General features: G+C 37.2%; 2 protein-coding genes across 3 annotated transcripts in view; one reads left to right on the forward strand and one right to left on the reverse strand.

Annotated features, from left to right (window-relative positions):
• Positions 1–1,606, forward strand: part of NSMAF (neutral sphingomyelinase activation associated factor) — a 40,850-nt gene extending 39,244 nt beyond the window's left edge. The window contains exon 31 of one of the 2 annotated variants that reach the window (XM_058177265.1): positions 9–1,604. In XM_058177265.1, the coding sequence (XP_058033248.1) occupies positions 9–103 (95 nt within the window). In that variant the 3' untranslated portion in view covers positions 104–1,604. Of the gene's footprint in view, positions 1–8 lie in introns of both variants that reach the window. The other variant, XM_058177266.1, reaches the window with a different exon arrangement.
• A 459-nt stretch (positions 1,607–2,065) lies between these two features.
• SDCBP (syndecan binding protein) lies at positions 2,066–15,836 on the reverse strand. The gene is made up of 9 exons (XM_058177274.1): positions 15,697–15,836; positions 10,962–11,017; positions 8,228–8,306; positions 7,453–7,559; positions 6,450–6,608; positions 5,808–5,983; positions 5,444–5,615; positions 4,303–4,394; positions 2,066–2,716 (listed from the first exon to the last, which is right to left on the reverse strand). The coding sequence occupies exons 2-9, from the start codon at positions 11,010–11,012 to the stop codon at positions 2,662–2,664; spliced, it is 891 nt and encodes a 296-aa protein (XP_058033257.1). The 5' UTR covers positions 11,013–11,017; positions 15,697–15,836; the 3' UTR covers positions 2,066–2,661.
• Between the last annotated feature and the right edge of the window lie 741 nt (positions 15,837–16,577).

The following is a 16,577-nucleotide window of genomic DNA, read 5'->3' on the forward strand; positions in this document are numbered from 1 at the left end:
TTCCTTAGGTGCTGTGACTTGTATGTGGATGAATGACCAGTGCAGCAATATAATTACTGGAGGAGAAGATAGGCAAATTGTGTTCTGGAAACAGCAATACTAAGTGCTTTTTCTCTGATCTCAATACTTAATATTTTAAACCAGAATTTTAAAAGGACCTTGCCTAAATGTAAAAATGCTTTCTATAGTTCAAACAGAACTTCTGGTACCCTTCTCCCACCCTTTTCCTGTTGTGTATTGATGAAGACTCTAAAATGTTACAAATGTCTGTATGTTCTTGCCTATTTACTGAAGTAATACTGTAACAGCTTGAGGTACTTTGTCTTATACTCCTGTTGAAAATAAACTTATTTTTCAGTAACCAATATGTTCTAACTTGAAATCATACTACTCTATATATTGTTCCTTTTGTATGTTTTGTCTTAAAGTCAGGTTGATGCCTGGTGACTGCCTATACAAATTCCTGCAGTTTTCTTGGCATTATTTTGCCAATATTACAATCAGGAAACTACTGGGCTGGTTTGCCATTGTCTTTTCCTTAGGGCTGAGAGAGAAAATGATTGGCCAAAGTGAACCAGTGGGCTTTGTGCCTAAGAATCCACGGTCTCCTGCTTTCTAACTAACAGGATTTTGTTCAGTTTTATGTACTTTGCAGAAATATTTTCCCTAAACTTCCATCTCAATATGATGTTTCTGTTGTTTCACCCTATAAACCATTCACGATCAACCAGCCATTTGATTGCTAAATCAACAACTTGACAACTTTGTATTTTAGTTGGGAAAGTCTCTTTTTTCCCCTGATTTTATAAAGCTGCTTGGAATAATATAAATCAGCTGGTAGGATTACATTGTTCCATTTTTTTTTTGTGGACTAGCACACATTTCTTATCAAACACCTTCCCACCTTCTTACTAAGGGTTATCTATATATTGCCATGATTTGGCACTCAAATCTTTCTACCAAGTGCCAGGGAGTTTAACATTCTCATCCACATATATCAGGTCTGATCTAGAGCGCTCATGATTTCTCCCTTACCATTTTTTCCTTTCGCTGACCTCTAGCATCTCTATGCATCAGTATTTGGACTGGGGAGTATTTCATTTATTAATAAATATTTAACAATGTTAAAACAGTAATTATCACCCTACCTTTCGTTAAGTCAAGTGCTGCAGTTTAATCTCTTGAGAAATTTATCAACTCTGATGATTTATTGGCCAGACCAAAACATGAATCCTTTTTCATTGTCCTCTGGAAACCAATATAAAATGTGCTTGCAAAGTCACTACTGAATCCCATTCAAATGCTGATCTTTCTATATACTGTAGTACTTAAACTTATACTGTTTATTATTTAAAATATACTGTTTTAATAAATCTCCCAAACGTTTTGCTTCTGCTTAGAGGTAGTAGTGGTAAATACTGTTTATTTGCAATAACATAGTTTAACATTATCATCTAGTTCACCTTCTAAGGTGATCAGTTTAATAGAAAAACATGTTATTAAATTGACCATGATTAAATTCCCAATGATTCTTCATTAGTATGTGCCAATAAATCATTCAACTTTTCAGACGTAATTTTATTTTAATGCAGATACGATTGCTAAGCAATTAAGAATTACATCTACTTCTCTGTATTATACCTATGATAGAATTCACATATTACATGCCAGTATTTATAACTTTTTTCTTCTGTCTAGCTGCCAGGCTGGTCTTATCGTCTAGCATTAAAGCTTGACATTCAACTGATAAAACATCCATAAACTGCTGAAGGTTTCTTACTACAATTACTGTATCAAAGGCTATCTGCTAGAGAAGAAATAAATTAAAAAACCTAATGACTAAGCTATTAAAATGTTACCCGTGTCCAGTATTATATTTTATTAAGTATTAGAAAAATTGGTTTATGTAATAAAAGAAATACTATAGCTTACACTGATTTTACTATTTCAAAAGCTATAAACCACACCACTGAGGTAAAATGTTTAACACTTTCACTGCTTCATTTATGCTGGATTATATTGCTAAGAATCAGGAAGGATTTAGAGATTCATCAGTGCAAAATACTACCATTTAGGAAGTGAATATATTTGCAACTTTATTTCAGTTTAAGAGAATTAAGGCAACACAATATAAGCATATTAGAACAATTTATAAGACAGCAAAAAGACAAACATTATTTTAAAATAGTTATGGAATGATAAATACAAGCTATGCTCAGTTTAAACAGCATGCTTTCTGTAAACAAGATTACTAAAATCAGTTAATTAACACTAAGTTATATTCTCACTGGTAGCTGCAGTACAAAAATGAATCTGAAAAAGTATAAAGAGCAGCAGTATATCTGGATCAAAGAAAGCAAATACTAGATGCTTTCACAAACATTAGTTTTCTTCCATTTTTAATGACAGCAATTTTCTTGACCTATATAATACAACCCTATGAAAGAAGCATATGTTTTGTCAAAGTAGCATGATGAATATAAAATGCAAAATGTGAGCAAGGTTTTTGTTGAAATGTGACATTCCCAGCCATAATGTCATATAAATGCTCAATGCAGCATTTCATGTCAAAGAAAGGCTCATGTGCAGAATGTAAATATTGCAAAGACATAGTAACCATGTTTAGCAGTGTCTCAATTACAAATGCATCCAAAATACATTTTAGACTTCAGGAATAGTATGATCCATCAAGCTTTTCATAATGCTTGAAGCCATCCTAGAAAAAAAAAGTTCAAAATGTATTAGCCCATAATGGTCATTCAAAATTTTCAGAATTACAAAAAGAATAGAGCAGAATATTTGAGTTATCTATAAATGAGTTAATATTAGCAGGTTTGTGTAGAAGGACTGGCAGAGCTATGTGGAGGAATAAAAAGAAGGATCAGTTTAGAGTTCTTCTGTGGCCACAAACCAAGTTGTTGACACTTATCTAATGCTAATCAAATTCTGACCATTAGTTGAAAATATTCCTGTGCAAAGAGTTTTAGCAATAAAACAGTTAATTTTGGACCTTTGCACATGGACCTGTTTTTAAACATCTGACCGCTACGATGTTATTCTATGAGCAAATATATGCAAAGAGTTATAACTTTCATTAATATATGGAATCTTTGGTGCTCTCTTGCTTGGTTGCTATCAAGCAGAAAAAATACCCTAATCAAGGAACTACAGAAGAGAAAACACACCCCCTTCAAAACTGGCAGTGTCAGCTACTGTATATAAGCAGGGAGCAAACCACACATTCAGTTGTATTGATTGTATCTATATACACACACATACATATACATATTCTCTTATAGTATTATGTTTACTCTTTTCAAGAACTAAAAGTGTCAAGTTTTCAATTATTTCAATAGCAAAGTTCCAATGCGTTCCAACGTAATTGAGGATAAAGTTGCTGGAATAAGGTACAGATAATCCTCAGTGACTAACTGGGACTAGAAGTAAAGCAATCATTAAGTGAGAAATAATGTAACCACAACTGAGCTTTCTGGCTAGAAATAGACAAGACTACTCAGCTTCATATCTACAGCTTCTGTTTGTCTGCTAACTATAGTCCCATTCTTTGGAATGCTCAAGTGGCTGCTTACTGTCTTACACATATCAAAAGCAATTTAAATGTTCCACAGTATAGGACTGGCAGCCACAACTGTGCTACACAACCAGCTTACTCTCTCTAAACTCCCTCTTTAATCTCTCTACCCTGCAAGGTGATTGGGTAGGAAGAAAGCAAATAATTTCTGTAAGTAATCTCTCCTTGCCTGACCCTTCTCCCCCAAAAGATCAGAGAAGTAGGGATTTCAAGGGAGTAAGCGGTTTGCTCTTCTACACATCAAAAACAATGTGACTGCCTTGGAAGTAGGAAAGGGTCAGGCAAAGAAGAGATTGCCTACAGAAATCACTTATTTTCCAGCCACCCTTGCAAAGTAGAGAAATTGGAGAGGAAGGGATTTCAACAGCCAGTGCAATCACATTGTTTTCCATGTGCAGAAAATCAAAAAAGCTTCCTTTCTTGAAGTCTGTTCAGCAAGGGGAGAAAAAATAAAGAAATTAAATGCAGGCACAGGACAACATGTCCCAATGGACAAATGTTGATCACATTTCTGAGGGACTGTCCCAATGCTCTTAAGTTGGCCATTAAGTTACCTTTTCAGCACTGTCATAATTTTGGTCAATGAAGAAGCAGTTAGTAAGAGAAGACTACCTGCATTTTATATTCATTGTAAATATGTTCCATGCATATTATCCATCCTTTCAAAATATAAAGAGCTGATACCAAATATTAAAAAAAAATACTCATACCTTTTTATTATGTGTTCAAAGATCTGGGAAGGCATGATAGTAATGGTCACTACATTTCCAGCTGTTGATAATATGTCCGCAATCTGGGAATCCTGTTAAGCAAAGTGTAAAAGTCATTAATTCTTATAAACCTTGAAATTGTTTTATAACCACAATGGTTTTAACTTCGTTTCAAGGATGAATATATGTGTGTGTGTGTGTGTGTGTGTGTGTGTGTGTGTGTGTGTGTGTGTGTGTTTTTCTCTCTCTTTGGTTATTCGGGTTTTCTCCTGTGTAAAATTGGAAGTGTCTTGGCGACGTTTCGACGAAGTCTCATTCGTCATCTTCAGGCTTCTGCTTCGTGCTTCTGGGAGCAATGTTGTCCCAGAAGCACGAAGCTGAAGTCTGAAGATGACGAATGCGACTTCGTCGAAACGTCACCAAGACACTTCCAATTTTACACGGGAGAAAACCCGAATAACCAAAGACCTACATACAAACACCCGCGAAAACCTCAGAAAACAAACCTATATATATTGGTTGTTATTGTTTTCTTGTTTTCAAATAGGAAGCCATATAAAGTGGTATTTCGGTACTTGTGCTTAATTAGTTTCGGGAGATGCAATAAGTACCAAAAGCAACAAGTACCAGTTTTAAGAAATAATGTAAAGAAATTTAATGTGTTCCCAAACCAAAGACAATGCCCATTTAAGGGAATGTGTAAAAAGATAGAGTTGTATATCATTACATGAGAAATAACATTAATAAAATTTATTAAAATTAATGAAAACTTAAAGTAAAAAACTTCACTTTACCTGTACTGAAAAAAAAGTGCAAAAATGAACAAAACGATCACAGAAGCTAAGATAAGACCACAAGGGGATGGGCACAGGGGAAAGATACAGCGTGACTAATGCATGGACCTTTGTTTCAGCTGGAAAAGGTAGCAAATCTCAAGGCAGCTGACACAATAAGTTATAGCTTGCACGTGGAGTAGTAAACAAATTTTTCTCATCAAAACGCATCAAGTACCAATTTCGAAGAGTTTCAAAGCAGTCAAGTGCCAAGGTACGATTGTATATTACTGATATGCTTACAAATGGTTTTTTGTCAGTTTGATTGATTTAGAGTACCATATATTTACAGAACACATATCATTTACCTTCAGACCAATTACATTCTGTCCATTAATTTCACAAATGCTGTGTTCAGTAAGAAGTCCATTTCTTGCAGCAGAACTATCCTTTACTATTGAAGTTATTTTCCCATTTTTGAAAATAAAGCCAACATGTCCTGTACTGTCCTTGTGCATGGTAATAGTCCGTTCAAAAGGCCTAGAAGAAAAATATTTATATTTCACTATTTATAAAATTTACCGAATATATTACTGAATCACTGTCCGCAATAAAATTAACCCCAAATTTACTGGCTATAAAGAAGCTTATTTTTTTAAGTTAACAATATAGAAAGCACAGATCTTACTATTAATATAATTCAGCTGATATACAATAATCCTGCAAGTTTACCTGTCTCGAATAATCATGGAAATTCTCTCTCCAGAAACTTGTTTTAATATTTTATGAGCTTTATCAGAACTCCATCCAGCACAATTTTCACCATTGATTTGTAGAATCTGGTCTCCAAATCGCAGGCCAGCCAGTGCGGCTGGGGAGTTTGCCTGAACCAGCTGAACAAAGACACCCTAAAACAATAATGTTGGAAAGTTTAGGTGTGTGCGCATATAATTCCTGTATACATTAAAAGCAGAGGAGAATTTACTGAACAAATGTATACTTTTTTTAAATAAGCAAGTCCCAACTGTCTATTAACATTACTATAACACAAATATTACATCCACCACTCCCTAAAATTTTAATTCAAAAATAATATTTAAATTTGATAAAATTTATTAAGCTAATATTAGTTCTCTGATTATACTATTAATTGTATTACTCATGAAAGTGTTTAATTTTTAAAAAGTTAGCGATTTCTTTTTGACTCATAAATATAAGCCTTTTTAATTTTTAAAAATATTTTTGCTTTCCAACATATATATTGAAAGTCATGTAGCAGATTAAGGGCTGAAAGATAAAACTATAAAGAATACATCTTTATGTAACCATTTATCCTATTTTGAATTCTAGCATGATGACACTTATTATACATACATTGTCCACTGACTTAAGACGAAGACCAATTTTTCCTTCCTGATCTTTACACAAGATCAGTTCATGGATCCCCTGCTTAATTTCTGCTCGACGAATTCCAACATCATTTCCAGTTACTGGAGCTACCATGTAATCTGATGCAGAAGGTCTTGCAACAAGCTATAGAATACAAAAGCATTCCCCCCCAAACAAGTTAGAAATAAACACAAAACCTATTATCAGATATAGATCTTTCATGTAAATGAGTCAGACCTATGTGTTGTGTTATGTTAATATTTTTAGCATCTATAAAATCACAGTTATGACAAAGACTGAAGTAAATTCAAGCTGAGCAGATACATCCACTGTTTTAATGTAGCACATATGTTTTTTTGTTATGACTTTTTCAATTATAGGGGAGGGAATACAATAGAACCGTGATGGCAAACCTATGGCATGTGTGCTAGAAGTGACACACAGAGCCATCTCTCCAGGCGCATGAGCCGTTGCCCGTTGCTCTTCCAGCCAGCTGATCTTCATGTGCGTGGGAGCGTCGGAAACCAGAAGAGCAGCAGCCCGGTGTGTATGCACGTGCCAGTCAGCTGCTCTTCCGGTTTCCTGCATGCGCATGCACATATGAAGACCAGCTGGCTGGTGCGTATGCTGGAAACCAGAAGATTATCTTCCAGGCGTGCACATGCGTACTGGGCATCTGGTCTTCCAGTTTCTGGCACGTGCATGCACACTGGCCAGCTGGTCTTCACCTGCGCCAGAAACCACATTGCCCCTGCACATGCACGTGCTGGAAACCGGAAGAGCAGCCACCCAGCATGTGCATGTGCACTGGGTGGCTGTTCCTCCGGTTTCTGGCATGCGCGCAAGTGCTCCTGTTTTAGCACTCGGTGACGAAAAGGTTAGCCAACACTGCAATAGAAGGTTTCCCATCTTTCTTTCCTTTTTTTCATGAATAATTCAATCCCTCAAAATCAGTAAAGGAATCCCTGTTCTCTGTTATGTCACTTACCCCCTGTGAATTTGCAGGAACCATTGTCAGGTTTCTCTGAATTTCCTCATCATTCAAACTTATACCCATATACTGGGAAAGTTCAGGATACAGTTTAGGATATAAATCTGAAAAAAAATAAAGAAAAGTAACTATAATCTTGCTACAATGGTATTTCTGTCCCTTCAGTTATACTCTTGGCAAAATCAACAGCATGCTTCATATTTCACTAATCTCATCCTTTGGAATTTTTAAAAACTTAACACACTAGTTGAAGGTACTAAATTCACTTACCTGAAGTTTATTTTCATATTGCAGCAATATTACACTGTCTTACAATTATTCTACACTACAGAAAATGGTTTTCTGCCTGAAAATAAGACAACAGGTCACAAAATCTTTACTGCACTCCTTATGTTCAAAATTCCAAACTGAATATAAGCATTTCTGTAAGTTTGATTTATTTTTATAACAAATGTGTATATATAAAGTGATACTATCATTCTCAGAAAAACATCAAAAACAATGTATTCCAAGTAAATATTATAAAATATAAAAAATCATTGAGCTTTTTTCTTCAAATTAAAACCTGCAAAATTCATTTCTTTTGAGATAAGCCCAGAATTCATTAACAGACAGGATTTCAAAGGCTAGAAAATAAATATATGCTTGGATTATGAAAGATCACATTAAGAGCAAAACATATAGCAACAATCAATTAAAACATTAAATCCTTCTACAATCAATGAAATTTATACAAAGTATCAAGCATTTTTCAAATCTTATAGCAACTTACTTCCATCTTGTAAGATGGGTGCTGAAGCTTCAGATAGAATTGCTGGGTTAGCTGGGTTTGAAGCAAAGGATGTCTGAGCCTATACAGAAATATGATTTAAAAACATTATAAGGATTAAACTACATAAAAAAAATAGAACATTTTAGAGTCAGCTCTTGGTTAATGATCATTCATTAGCAACTGTTCAAAGTTACAATGGTGTTGAGCATTAAATATTTTTGAGGGTCTTCAAAGTCTGTCCATCCTAGCATCCCATGATCTCAATCTGGGCACTTGGCACTGAGTTTACACTAACAATGATTACAGGATCCTGTGGTCACATAGTCACCATTTGTGATCTTCCTGCCAGTGTCCCACAAGCAAAGTCAATGGGGAAACCAGCAACGAAGATTACAAATTGATCCTGTTAAGTTGCTCCCACATCTATTTTTTTGGAGTACAAGATTCTGGGAATCTTATTCTAGTGTACTTATGAGTCGAAGTAGAATGCAGTATTGCAGGCTAATGTTGCCCACAGCCAGAAGTTCGATCCTGATCGGTTCAAGGGAGAGTCAGTCTTCCATCCTTCTGAGATCAGTAAAATGTGGAACCAGATTGTTAGGGGCAATATGCTGGTATTTGCAAACTGATCAAAGGGTGCTGTAAAGCACTATGGAGTGGTATATAGATCTAAGTGTTATTGCTAGTGTGTGCAGTACATGATCGTAACACCTCTTGCCTATACCTATGTATGTTCAGCAATGCCTGCATTGCAATCACTGGCACACTCTTCCTCACCTGGAAGCAGCCACTTGCAACTACTGACACAGCATCTCTCACCCGGCATCAACCACTCATGGGCACAGATGTATTTTCCCATCCCTGGTAACTGCCAATCCAAGCCCTTCATTCTCATGTAGCTCTGTTACTGATGCACCCTCCCCAAACTGGTAGCAGCCACTCTACACACAGTACAGCACAGCAGCCCCTTATCTGACTGCCAACCTGTTCACGAGCCACCAAGGGCTTGCAACTTCCTGTGGGCTTCATCATTAACTTTGCTTGTTGGAAGTAAGCAAGAAGTTGTGAGACTTGTCTTTGCTTTATGTGATCCTTGCTTAACAATGGCAACAGGAACTGCTAGGATTGCTATTGCTAAGTGATGTGATCATGTGATGTTGCACTTTATGACAGCATCTCTGGTAATGGAAATTCCAGCCCCAGTTGCTGTCATTAAGCAAGGTCTACCTGTATGTTTCTAAATAGTAATGTATGTTAATAGTTAATGAATATTTTATAAGATTTTGTATTTTTTTCAGTTTCCTCATTATGCAAGATACAATTTTAAGAAGCAATTCTCCAAATGCTCAACTAGATCTGAATCAATAGTAAGAATCTTGCCTTTTAATTTTATTTTGTCACAATCGTCTGTTCTTTGATAAAAGTTAAATTCACATAGATAAGTTGGGAAGACAAGGAGATTTTGATCAAAGAAACTGAGATAAAATGGTTATCCATCACGGCTTTCCTGATTAAAACATTTTTGAAGCTAAAAATATAAAGCTTAAAGCATGCCCCACCCATTTTATGCATAGCTGACTGTAATAACATTGTATCCCATTTCCCCTTCTGTTTGGCTTCACAAAATGTAAAAATATTAGATGTTGGGCTTAACTACCGTAGTATGCAACAAAAGCAGTGTGAACAAAGGTATTTACAATCTCTACTTCTATGTGCTATGGTACTACAATGATGATAAGGAGACATAAATGAGCACCAGTTTATGTGTCCACATCAAAAATGAACTTTTAACTTTTAAAAAAAATAGGGTTCCTCCACTTTCTTCCAGGAATTGAAGCTGCTATAAATGGTCTTCAAGTACTGAAATTTTGATTCAAGAATACCCAGTCAGTTTACTGACATTTAGAGTTTAAACCCCATCACTGGACTTCTCATCTAACATTAATCCTGCAACAGGCATGGAGAACTTTTGGCCAAAGTCTCAATGTAGTACAAAGATCTCATGCAACCTACATATTTTTCAGGAAAATCGTTGCCTCTCTCTAAAAGTTTCTTCTTGTTTTCTTGTTCATCTTATACTTAACACCAGTTTAGAGATAAGGTTATTTGGCCCCTCTGTCAGATTTTAAAATCACCTCTATTATTATTGATACTGATTTTACTCTTTTTCCATTTAGTGGAAGGTCAGTGCTAATGAAAGAAGAGTTTATTCTTCCCCTTGCAATACTAGGTTATTTCAAGAAATCAAATTTTAAAGCTGCAATCAGGCCTTAAAATTAGCTTCCACAAGTAACCTGTGCCAGGACCACATGTCAGGAATGGGATGACCTGCCAAAAACATTCAGTCTAAACAATACTTGATGAATTCATATCTCTAGTAAACTGGAAAACACTCTCTAAAATTATTCAAAGGGGTGGATAACCCCATTCTGCTCACCAGGCATAAACAGATTAAGGGAAATACTCACATCAACATTCAGCTGAACAATTCTAGATGTGGAAATGTTCAATTTTTAAAACAGGATAGCTAAAAGAGCTTCTAGAAAAAAATGTGGGTTTCATGTCTCCAGATGATTTTTGGTTATGCATATGATTAATATATGCAATATAATTAATAAAACATAATATTTATATCACAAATATCGTATTTTTAAACTACTGTGATACTTCAGAAATCTCAAAAACTAAGGTTTACTCACAACAAAAGTTTATTATAAAATATATTTTGTCATACCTGAATTACTTTGTCTACCTTCAGGTCTTCCAGAGAAGGATACAGCGACATTTTCACTGGAGGAAAAAAGATTTTAAATAAGCAAATAAAAAATTCCAATGTCCAAGTACAGTTCAAAAAGCTATTAACAGCCACAATTTGATATTCATCATTTTTTATTTCTAAATTATTAATTTTTATTTCTAAAAAAAACATTTGCTAGAATATTTACTTAATCTTGAATAACTAGGAGCCTAGAGGCTCACATGGTTAGGTTGAATGTTAGCAAGCCCATGTTTGTGGCCCAAGTGCTGTCTTGGGTGGGTGAGCTCCCTGTCCTTCGTTTCAGCTCTGCCAGACACAAAAAGACCCCGCCCCCGCATTCATGTAGCCCCCCATCCATGCAGTGATGTCACCATCTAACCTTTCAGAAGCTTCTCAGTGCTTTTGATATGAGTGAGGTGCGATCTTGAATAACAATAACTTACAATATCCATTCTTTATATGTTTAAATTTAAGCTGAAAAATTAACAGTTATTTATTTATTTTTATTTTATTTATTATTTAAATTTGTATACCGCCCTTCTCCCGAAGGACTCAGGGCGGTTCACAGCCAAGTAAAAATGCACAATACACTATAAATACAATTAAAATACAATTAAAAAACTTATTTAAATTGGCCACAATTAAAATTTGGAGATAAAACCCATTAAAAAACCCATAACTTAAAAAACTAACCCAGTCCAGCGCAGATAAATAAGTAAGTTTTAAGCTCGCGGCGAAAGGTTCGGAGGTCCGGAAGTTGACAAAGTCCTGGGGGGAGTTCGTTCCAGAGGGCGGGAGCCCCCACAGAGAAGGCCCTTCCCCTGGGTGTCGCCAGACGACACTGTCGCGCCGACGGCACCCTGAGGAGTCCCTCTCTGTGAGAGCGCACGGGTCGGTGAGAGGTATTCGGTAGCAGCAGGCGGTCCCGTAAGTAACCCGGCCCTATGCCATGGAGCGCTTTAAAGACGTTCACCAACACCTTGAAGCGCACCCGGAAGGTTACAACTGATGCTCCTTTCATCCACGTTAATAGAGTACCTGGGGTCCAACATTTTTAAGTAATTGATATGACTTTTCCAGCCCTTTCATTTACTTCTTTGAGTCATATCATTCAGACCTCTGTTTACAGTATATAGTTAATTTTATGAATAAACTACTACTAACATTCACATGTAGGAAATGCTGGGTTGAATTGTAAATCAAACAAGTACAGAATTAAAACTTCCAACATTTTAAATTAACTCTTTTCAATATTTTTTTCTAAAACTGAATAATATTGCATTCCCCTTCCGACCAGACTGAAGCAATGGAGAAAAAGAAAACATATGTGCATGCATAAACATATCAGTATCAGTATATCAGTCAAAAAATACTCTGGTATTTCTGCTGGCTAGTCAGCCACTATCTGGGCTTGTCCCAACTCTTCCATCAAGTGCATGTTATTTGAAAGAAAAGAAGGAACACAGATTCTTCAAAGATAGATTCTATTTGACTCAGCTTTCAAAATACTTTGAGAAAGCCAACAAGCACAGAATTGACAGTAACTTAGTAGGTAGACTTTAAGTGAACTTTGTAGGGCTTTGATAAATTCTTCACCAAAGCTCCTGAGAATATATAGTGGCCTTGGGATAAGAGGGAAAGTCTATTACTGGCTGAAAGACAGAAAGGGGAAGTTGGGGACAGACAATTCTCAAAATGAATATAAACAATAGAATCCCCAATAAATCTAATTCTTTTTATTTTTTATTTTATTCTAATTCTTGTTCCTAATGAACCTAGAGTTAGGAATGAACAGCCTAGTTTTCTTGGGGGGGGGGAGGTGTTAACCAAATAATTGAGGAATAAGATCAGTCAGGCAACATACAGCTCAAATCTCAGATTTTGGACATCAATAAAAGTACAAAAAAAAGTTTTGTTGCTTTATTTCATTGCTGATTAGAGTTCAGAAGATTTAGTGTAGGATGGTTTTGCCTTGTATGACATAGTAAGTTGGTTATACTGGTACGGTATATACTTTAATCTAAATAAATGACATAATAACTCTCTGGATAACAGAGTATTTTGTGGAATTAATACAAATTAGGTCATTCAATACCTCCTTAATACTTCCAAAAGTATCTTTCCAAACTAATTGAGGCATGGCAAAAGTGAAGTATGTTCAGCCAAAATATTCATAACTTTATATTCACTGAATTCACACTGACAGTGACTGGTCTTAAGCCTAAGAAATGGTCTTAGGCTTGTAGTAGATTGCAATCTACTAACTGTACAAAAAAGGATGAACGGTACATTAGAAAAAATAATAAATGCTACAAGAAAAGGGTAATTTTTTTACATTAGAAATTATCAGAAAAAGAAATGAAAATATGCTACTTATGATTTCAGTTATTTTTCAGTTACAGACATTATATATAACATCTGAAAAATAACCGTCATTGTATATGCTCATTTTGATAATATCTAAAGGAAAAATTACACTGGATCTCTTTTTTAGCAAGAAGGAAGAACAGTGACTATATTAGAGATATATAAACATACTTTATTTATAATGTAGGAAAATGAACAAGTCTTATGACAAGCTTGCTGGGTAACCCTGGGCCTGTCACTCTCAGCCCAACCTACCTCATAAGGCTATGAGGAAAAGCAGGAAGAAAGAACACTCTGTATACTAATCTGAAGTCATGTACAAAAGGCTGTATATGAATTTTAAAAAGTAAATAAATACAGGATTTGCCTAACAAATTGAATAGAGAACACACTCAACATAGTTTAAAACGATGGATTTCACTTCCAAAAGAAATACATTGTTGGCAAACCACCTGGATTATTTTATGGGGGAAATTAGTCAAATTCATGGAAGATAAATTTATCAGTGGTAACTATTCATGATGGCTTTGTTACTTTTAACAATAATTATTATAAAAATACATTAGAAGCAATTAGTTTATCTGACTTTCTAAATTGTTAAAAATGTTTTATGGGTTAAAAATATTTCCTGTGCCTTTGGAGAAGTAAAAACAGTATATGAAATGGACATTTTTTTTCAATTAAGATGTGCCATCTACATATACTTTTCAGAAGTGATAACTTGAATCATAACTCTAAAGCAGAGTTTCCCAACTTTGGCAACTTTAAGAAAAGTGGACTTCAACTCCCAGAATTCCCCAGCCAATATGTCCACCTTTCTTAAAATTGCTGAGGTTGGAAAGCACCGCTCTAAAGTCTTCTGCTAGAAGCAGAATTTAATTTCAAACTGCATAAACTTGTGCTGTTAGAGTTAATCTAAAACTATTACTAGTAAAAATCTATGAAAATAATGGATAACTGTATATTTAACAATACATAACTTTAATAAAATAAAGAGAGAAGTACTTCAAGACACCAAATGCTGCAATTCTGTACGATGACAAAACACTGTATGCTAAATCCTGTATTACTGGAAAAATTAAAAATTCATTCTCAGAACATAAGCCAGGAGAAGACAACCTGTTGCTTTCCAATTATTTTATTTCAACCTCATCAAACTTTTCCAACATGATCAATGGCAAAAGACTGCATGAGTTCAAGTTCAAGCCACCACAGGCTTTAGGTTATTCTTTAACTCATCAAATTCTTCCAGCATGATCAATGACAAAATACTGTAGGAGTTGAAGCTCAAGTCTTCACAGACTTCAAGGTTATTTTAATCCATAAACACTAAACTGTAATGGCAGAATAGAATAGAATGGACTGGGACTGGGACTAGACTAGACTAGAACAGAACAGAATTTTTTATTGGCCAAGTGTGATTGGACACACAAGGAATTTGTCTTGGTGCTTATGCTCTCAGTGTACATCCACACAATATACTAAACCAAATCGGATTAAGCTTTACTGTGATGTATGAATCAGGCCAATATCGATTCGGCCCCTATTACTAATAAATGCTTACGGAAATCGAAGGCACACCTCCGCGTAAGGGAAACCAAGTCTCACAAAAAGCACAACTACTTCCTTCTTTCCCGTTTACGAAAACATGCTACGTAATGAAACTCCAAACGTCCAAGCGAAGCTTTCCGACGGCGCCCATAACGAGGCCACAGAGACCCTCCAAGCGCCCGCCTCTCTTTCTTTCTCCTTTCGTTTTTGTCCCCTCCCCGTTTTCCACCTCCCATAACTGAGCGTTGGTTTCCGCCCACCGCCGAAGGAGAAAACGGGGGCCCAGTTCCCCACCGCCCCACGCAGGTCCAGCACAAAAGCGGGACCCGAGCCAGGTTTCTACCCTTCCTTCCCCCTCCGGGGATTTCAGAGGGAAGGGTTCGCGTCCAGTCCGGACGGCGAACTCCGCACCGCGAAGGGCGCGGTCTTGATCGGTCGGAGCCTTCAACCTCAGAGCGGAAGGCGTGGAGAAAGGACCCCGTTTTTTGCCAACCCGAAGGACGCAGACCTCCCTATTCTCCACCACCACCACCACCACCACCCCTTAACGTAACGGGATTTTCCCCTTTTCGCCTAATGTTCGCTATAGGCCCAGCGGGGACTCAGCCTTCCCGGCTCTCCTTTTCCTTTGTGGGAAACCTGCCCTTCAGAACCCGCGAAGAAACCTTGGGGGCGCGCGCCCCACTTCGGCCCCACCGCCTTGCTGCCCTCCCTGTGCAGTTCACACACACACACACACACACACAGAGAGAGAGAGAGAGAGAAAGGGGTGGCTGAAAGGCGGCGTACTCACCGGCGGCCGAGTGGGCGACAGTAATAATCTGGAGACCGTTAAGCGCAGAGGCGGCACCAATTGCTCTGCTTCCCGGCGTTGCTTCGGCAAAGACTGAAGCGAGCCAGGAGGACGAGGCTGCGGGTGCTCATGCGCCACTCGCAGGGCCCTCGTGACGTCTGACGAAGCCTCGTAGGGGAGAATTTGGGATGAGTCGGAAGGCTTTGTGGTTCGGTCGGCGTTGTTTGTTTGAGAAGTTGAGCAAGGGAAGGAGTTTCCCCTTTCGCCCGGGGTTCCTCAACCAGCGACGGACTGGTAACTCTGGACAAGGATTTTACAACTTTAGACTTATACGTGATCTGTGTGTTCCCTACCTGGGAAAGAAAAGAATCAGTCACCTAGAATCGGAATATGGGGATTCAGATCTTTCTTCCGACATTTCATTGAAACAACTGGGGGGGGGGACTCCTGAAAAAGCATCTTTGGGACAGTCATGACCTGGATGACTGAGAATCTCTACAGACTTTTAGCTGTACAATTTGGGGTGAACACGTGGTGTGGGAGCAAGAATGGATTTCCAGAAAGGGGGGGCGGGAATTGCAGACTACAGGAACCAGGAGCACTACTCAGGTGACCCTGAAGACACAGATAAACCTCCAAGGGCTCCAACAACCTTCTAAAAGGATGCAAATGACCACCTGACTGCAAGGAATATAAATCCACCCATTCCCCACTATCCTGTCAGCTTCTTGGATGAGAAGTGAAACGACTTCAAACAAAAAACAAAGTCCAATTGCCTCCTGAAAAAACACCTTTGGGACAACCATTACCTGGATGACTGAGAATCTGTACAGACTTTTAAGGGGGGGGGGATCCCCAGCAGATTGCCAGTGAAAGTTCTC

Source organism: Ahaetulla prasina, chromosome 3, assembly GCF_028640845.1.
Source record: "Ahaetulla prasina isolate Xishuangbanna chromosome 3, ASM2864084v1, whole genome shotgun sequence".
Taxonomy (NCBI): Eukaryota; Metazoa; Chordata; class Lepidosauria; order Squamata; family Colubridae; genus Ahaetulla; species Ahaetulla prasina.

Excerpts from the sequence above, each read along its gene's own strand:
- SDCBP (XM_058177274.1), bottom strand. The coding sequence starts at position 11,012 with ATGTCGCTGTATCCTTCTCTGGAAGACCTGAAGGTAGACAAAGTAATT. Across the intron at positions 8,307-10,961 it reads AGGTAGACAAAGTAATTCAG|GCTCAGACATCCTTTGCTTC; the intron begins GTATGACAAAAT and ends ATTTCTGTATAG. Across the intron at positions 5,616-5,807 it reads TCCATGATTATTCGAGACAG|GCCTTTTGAACGGACTATTA; the intron begins GTAAACTTGCAG and ends TTTTTCTTCTAG.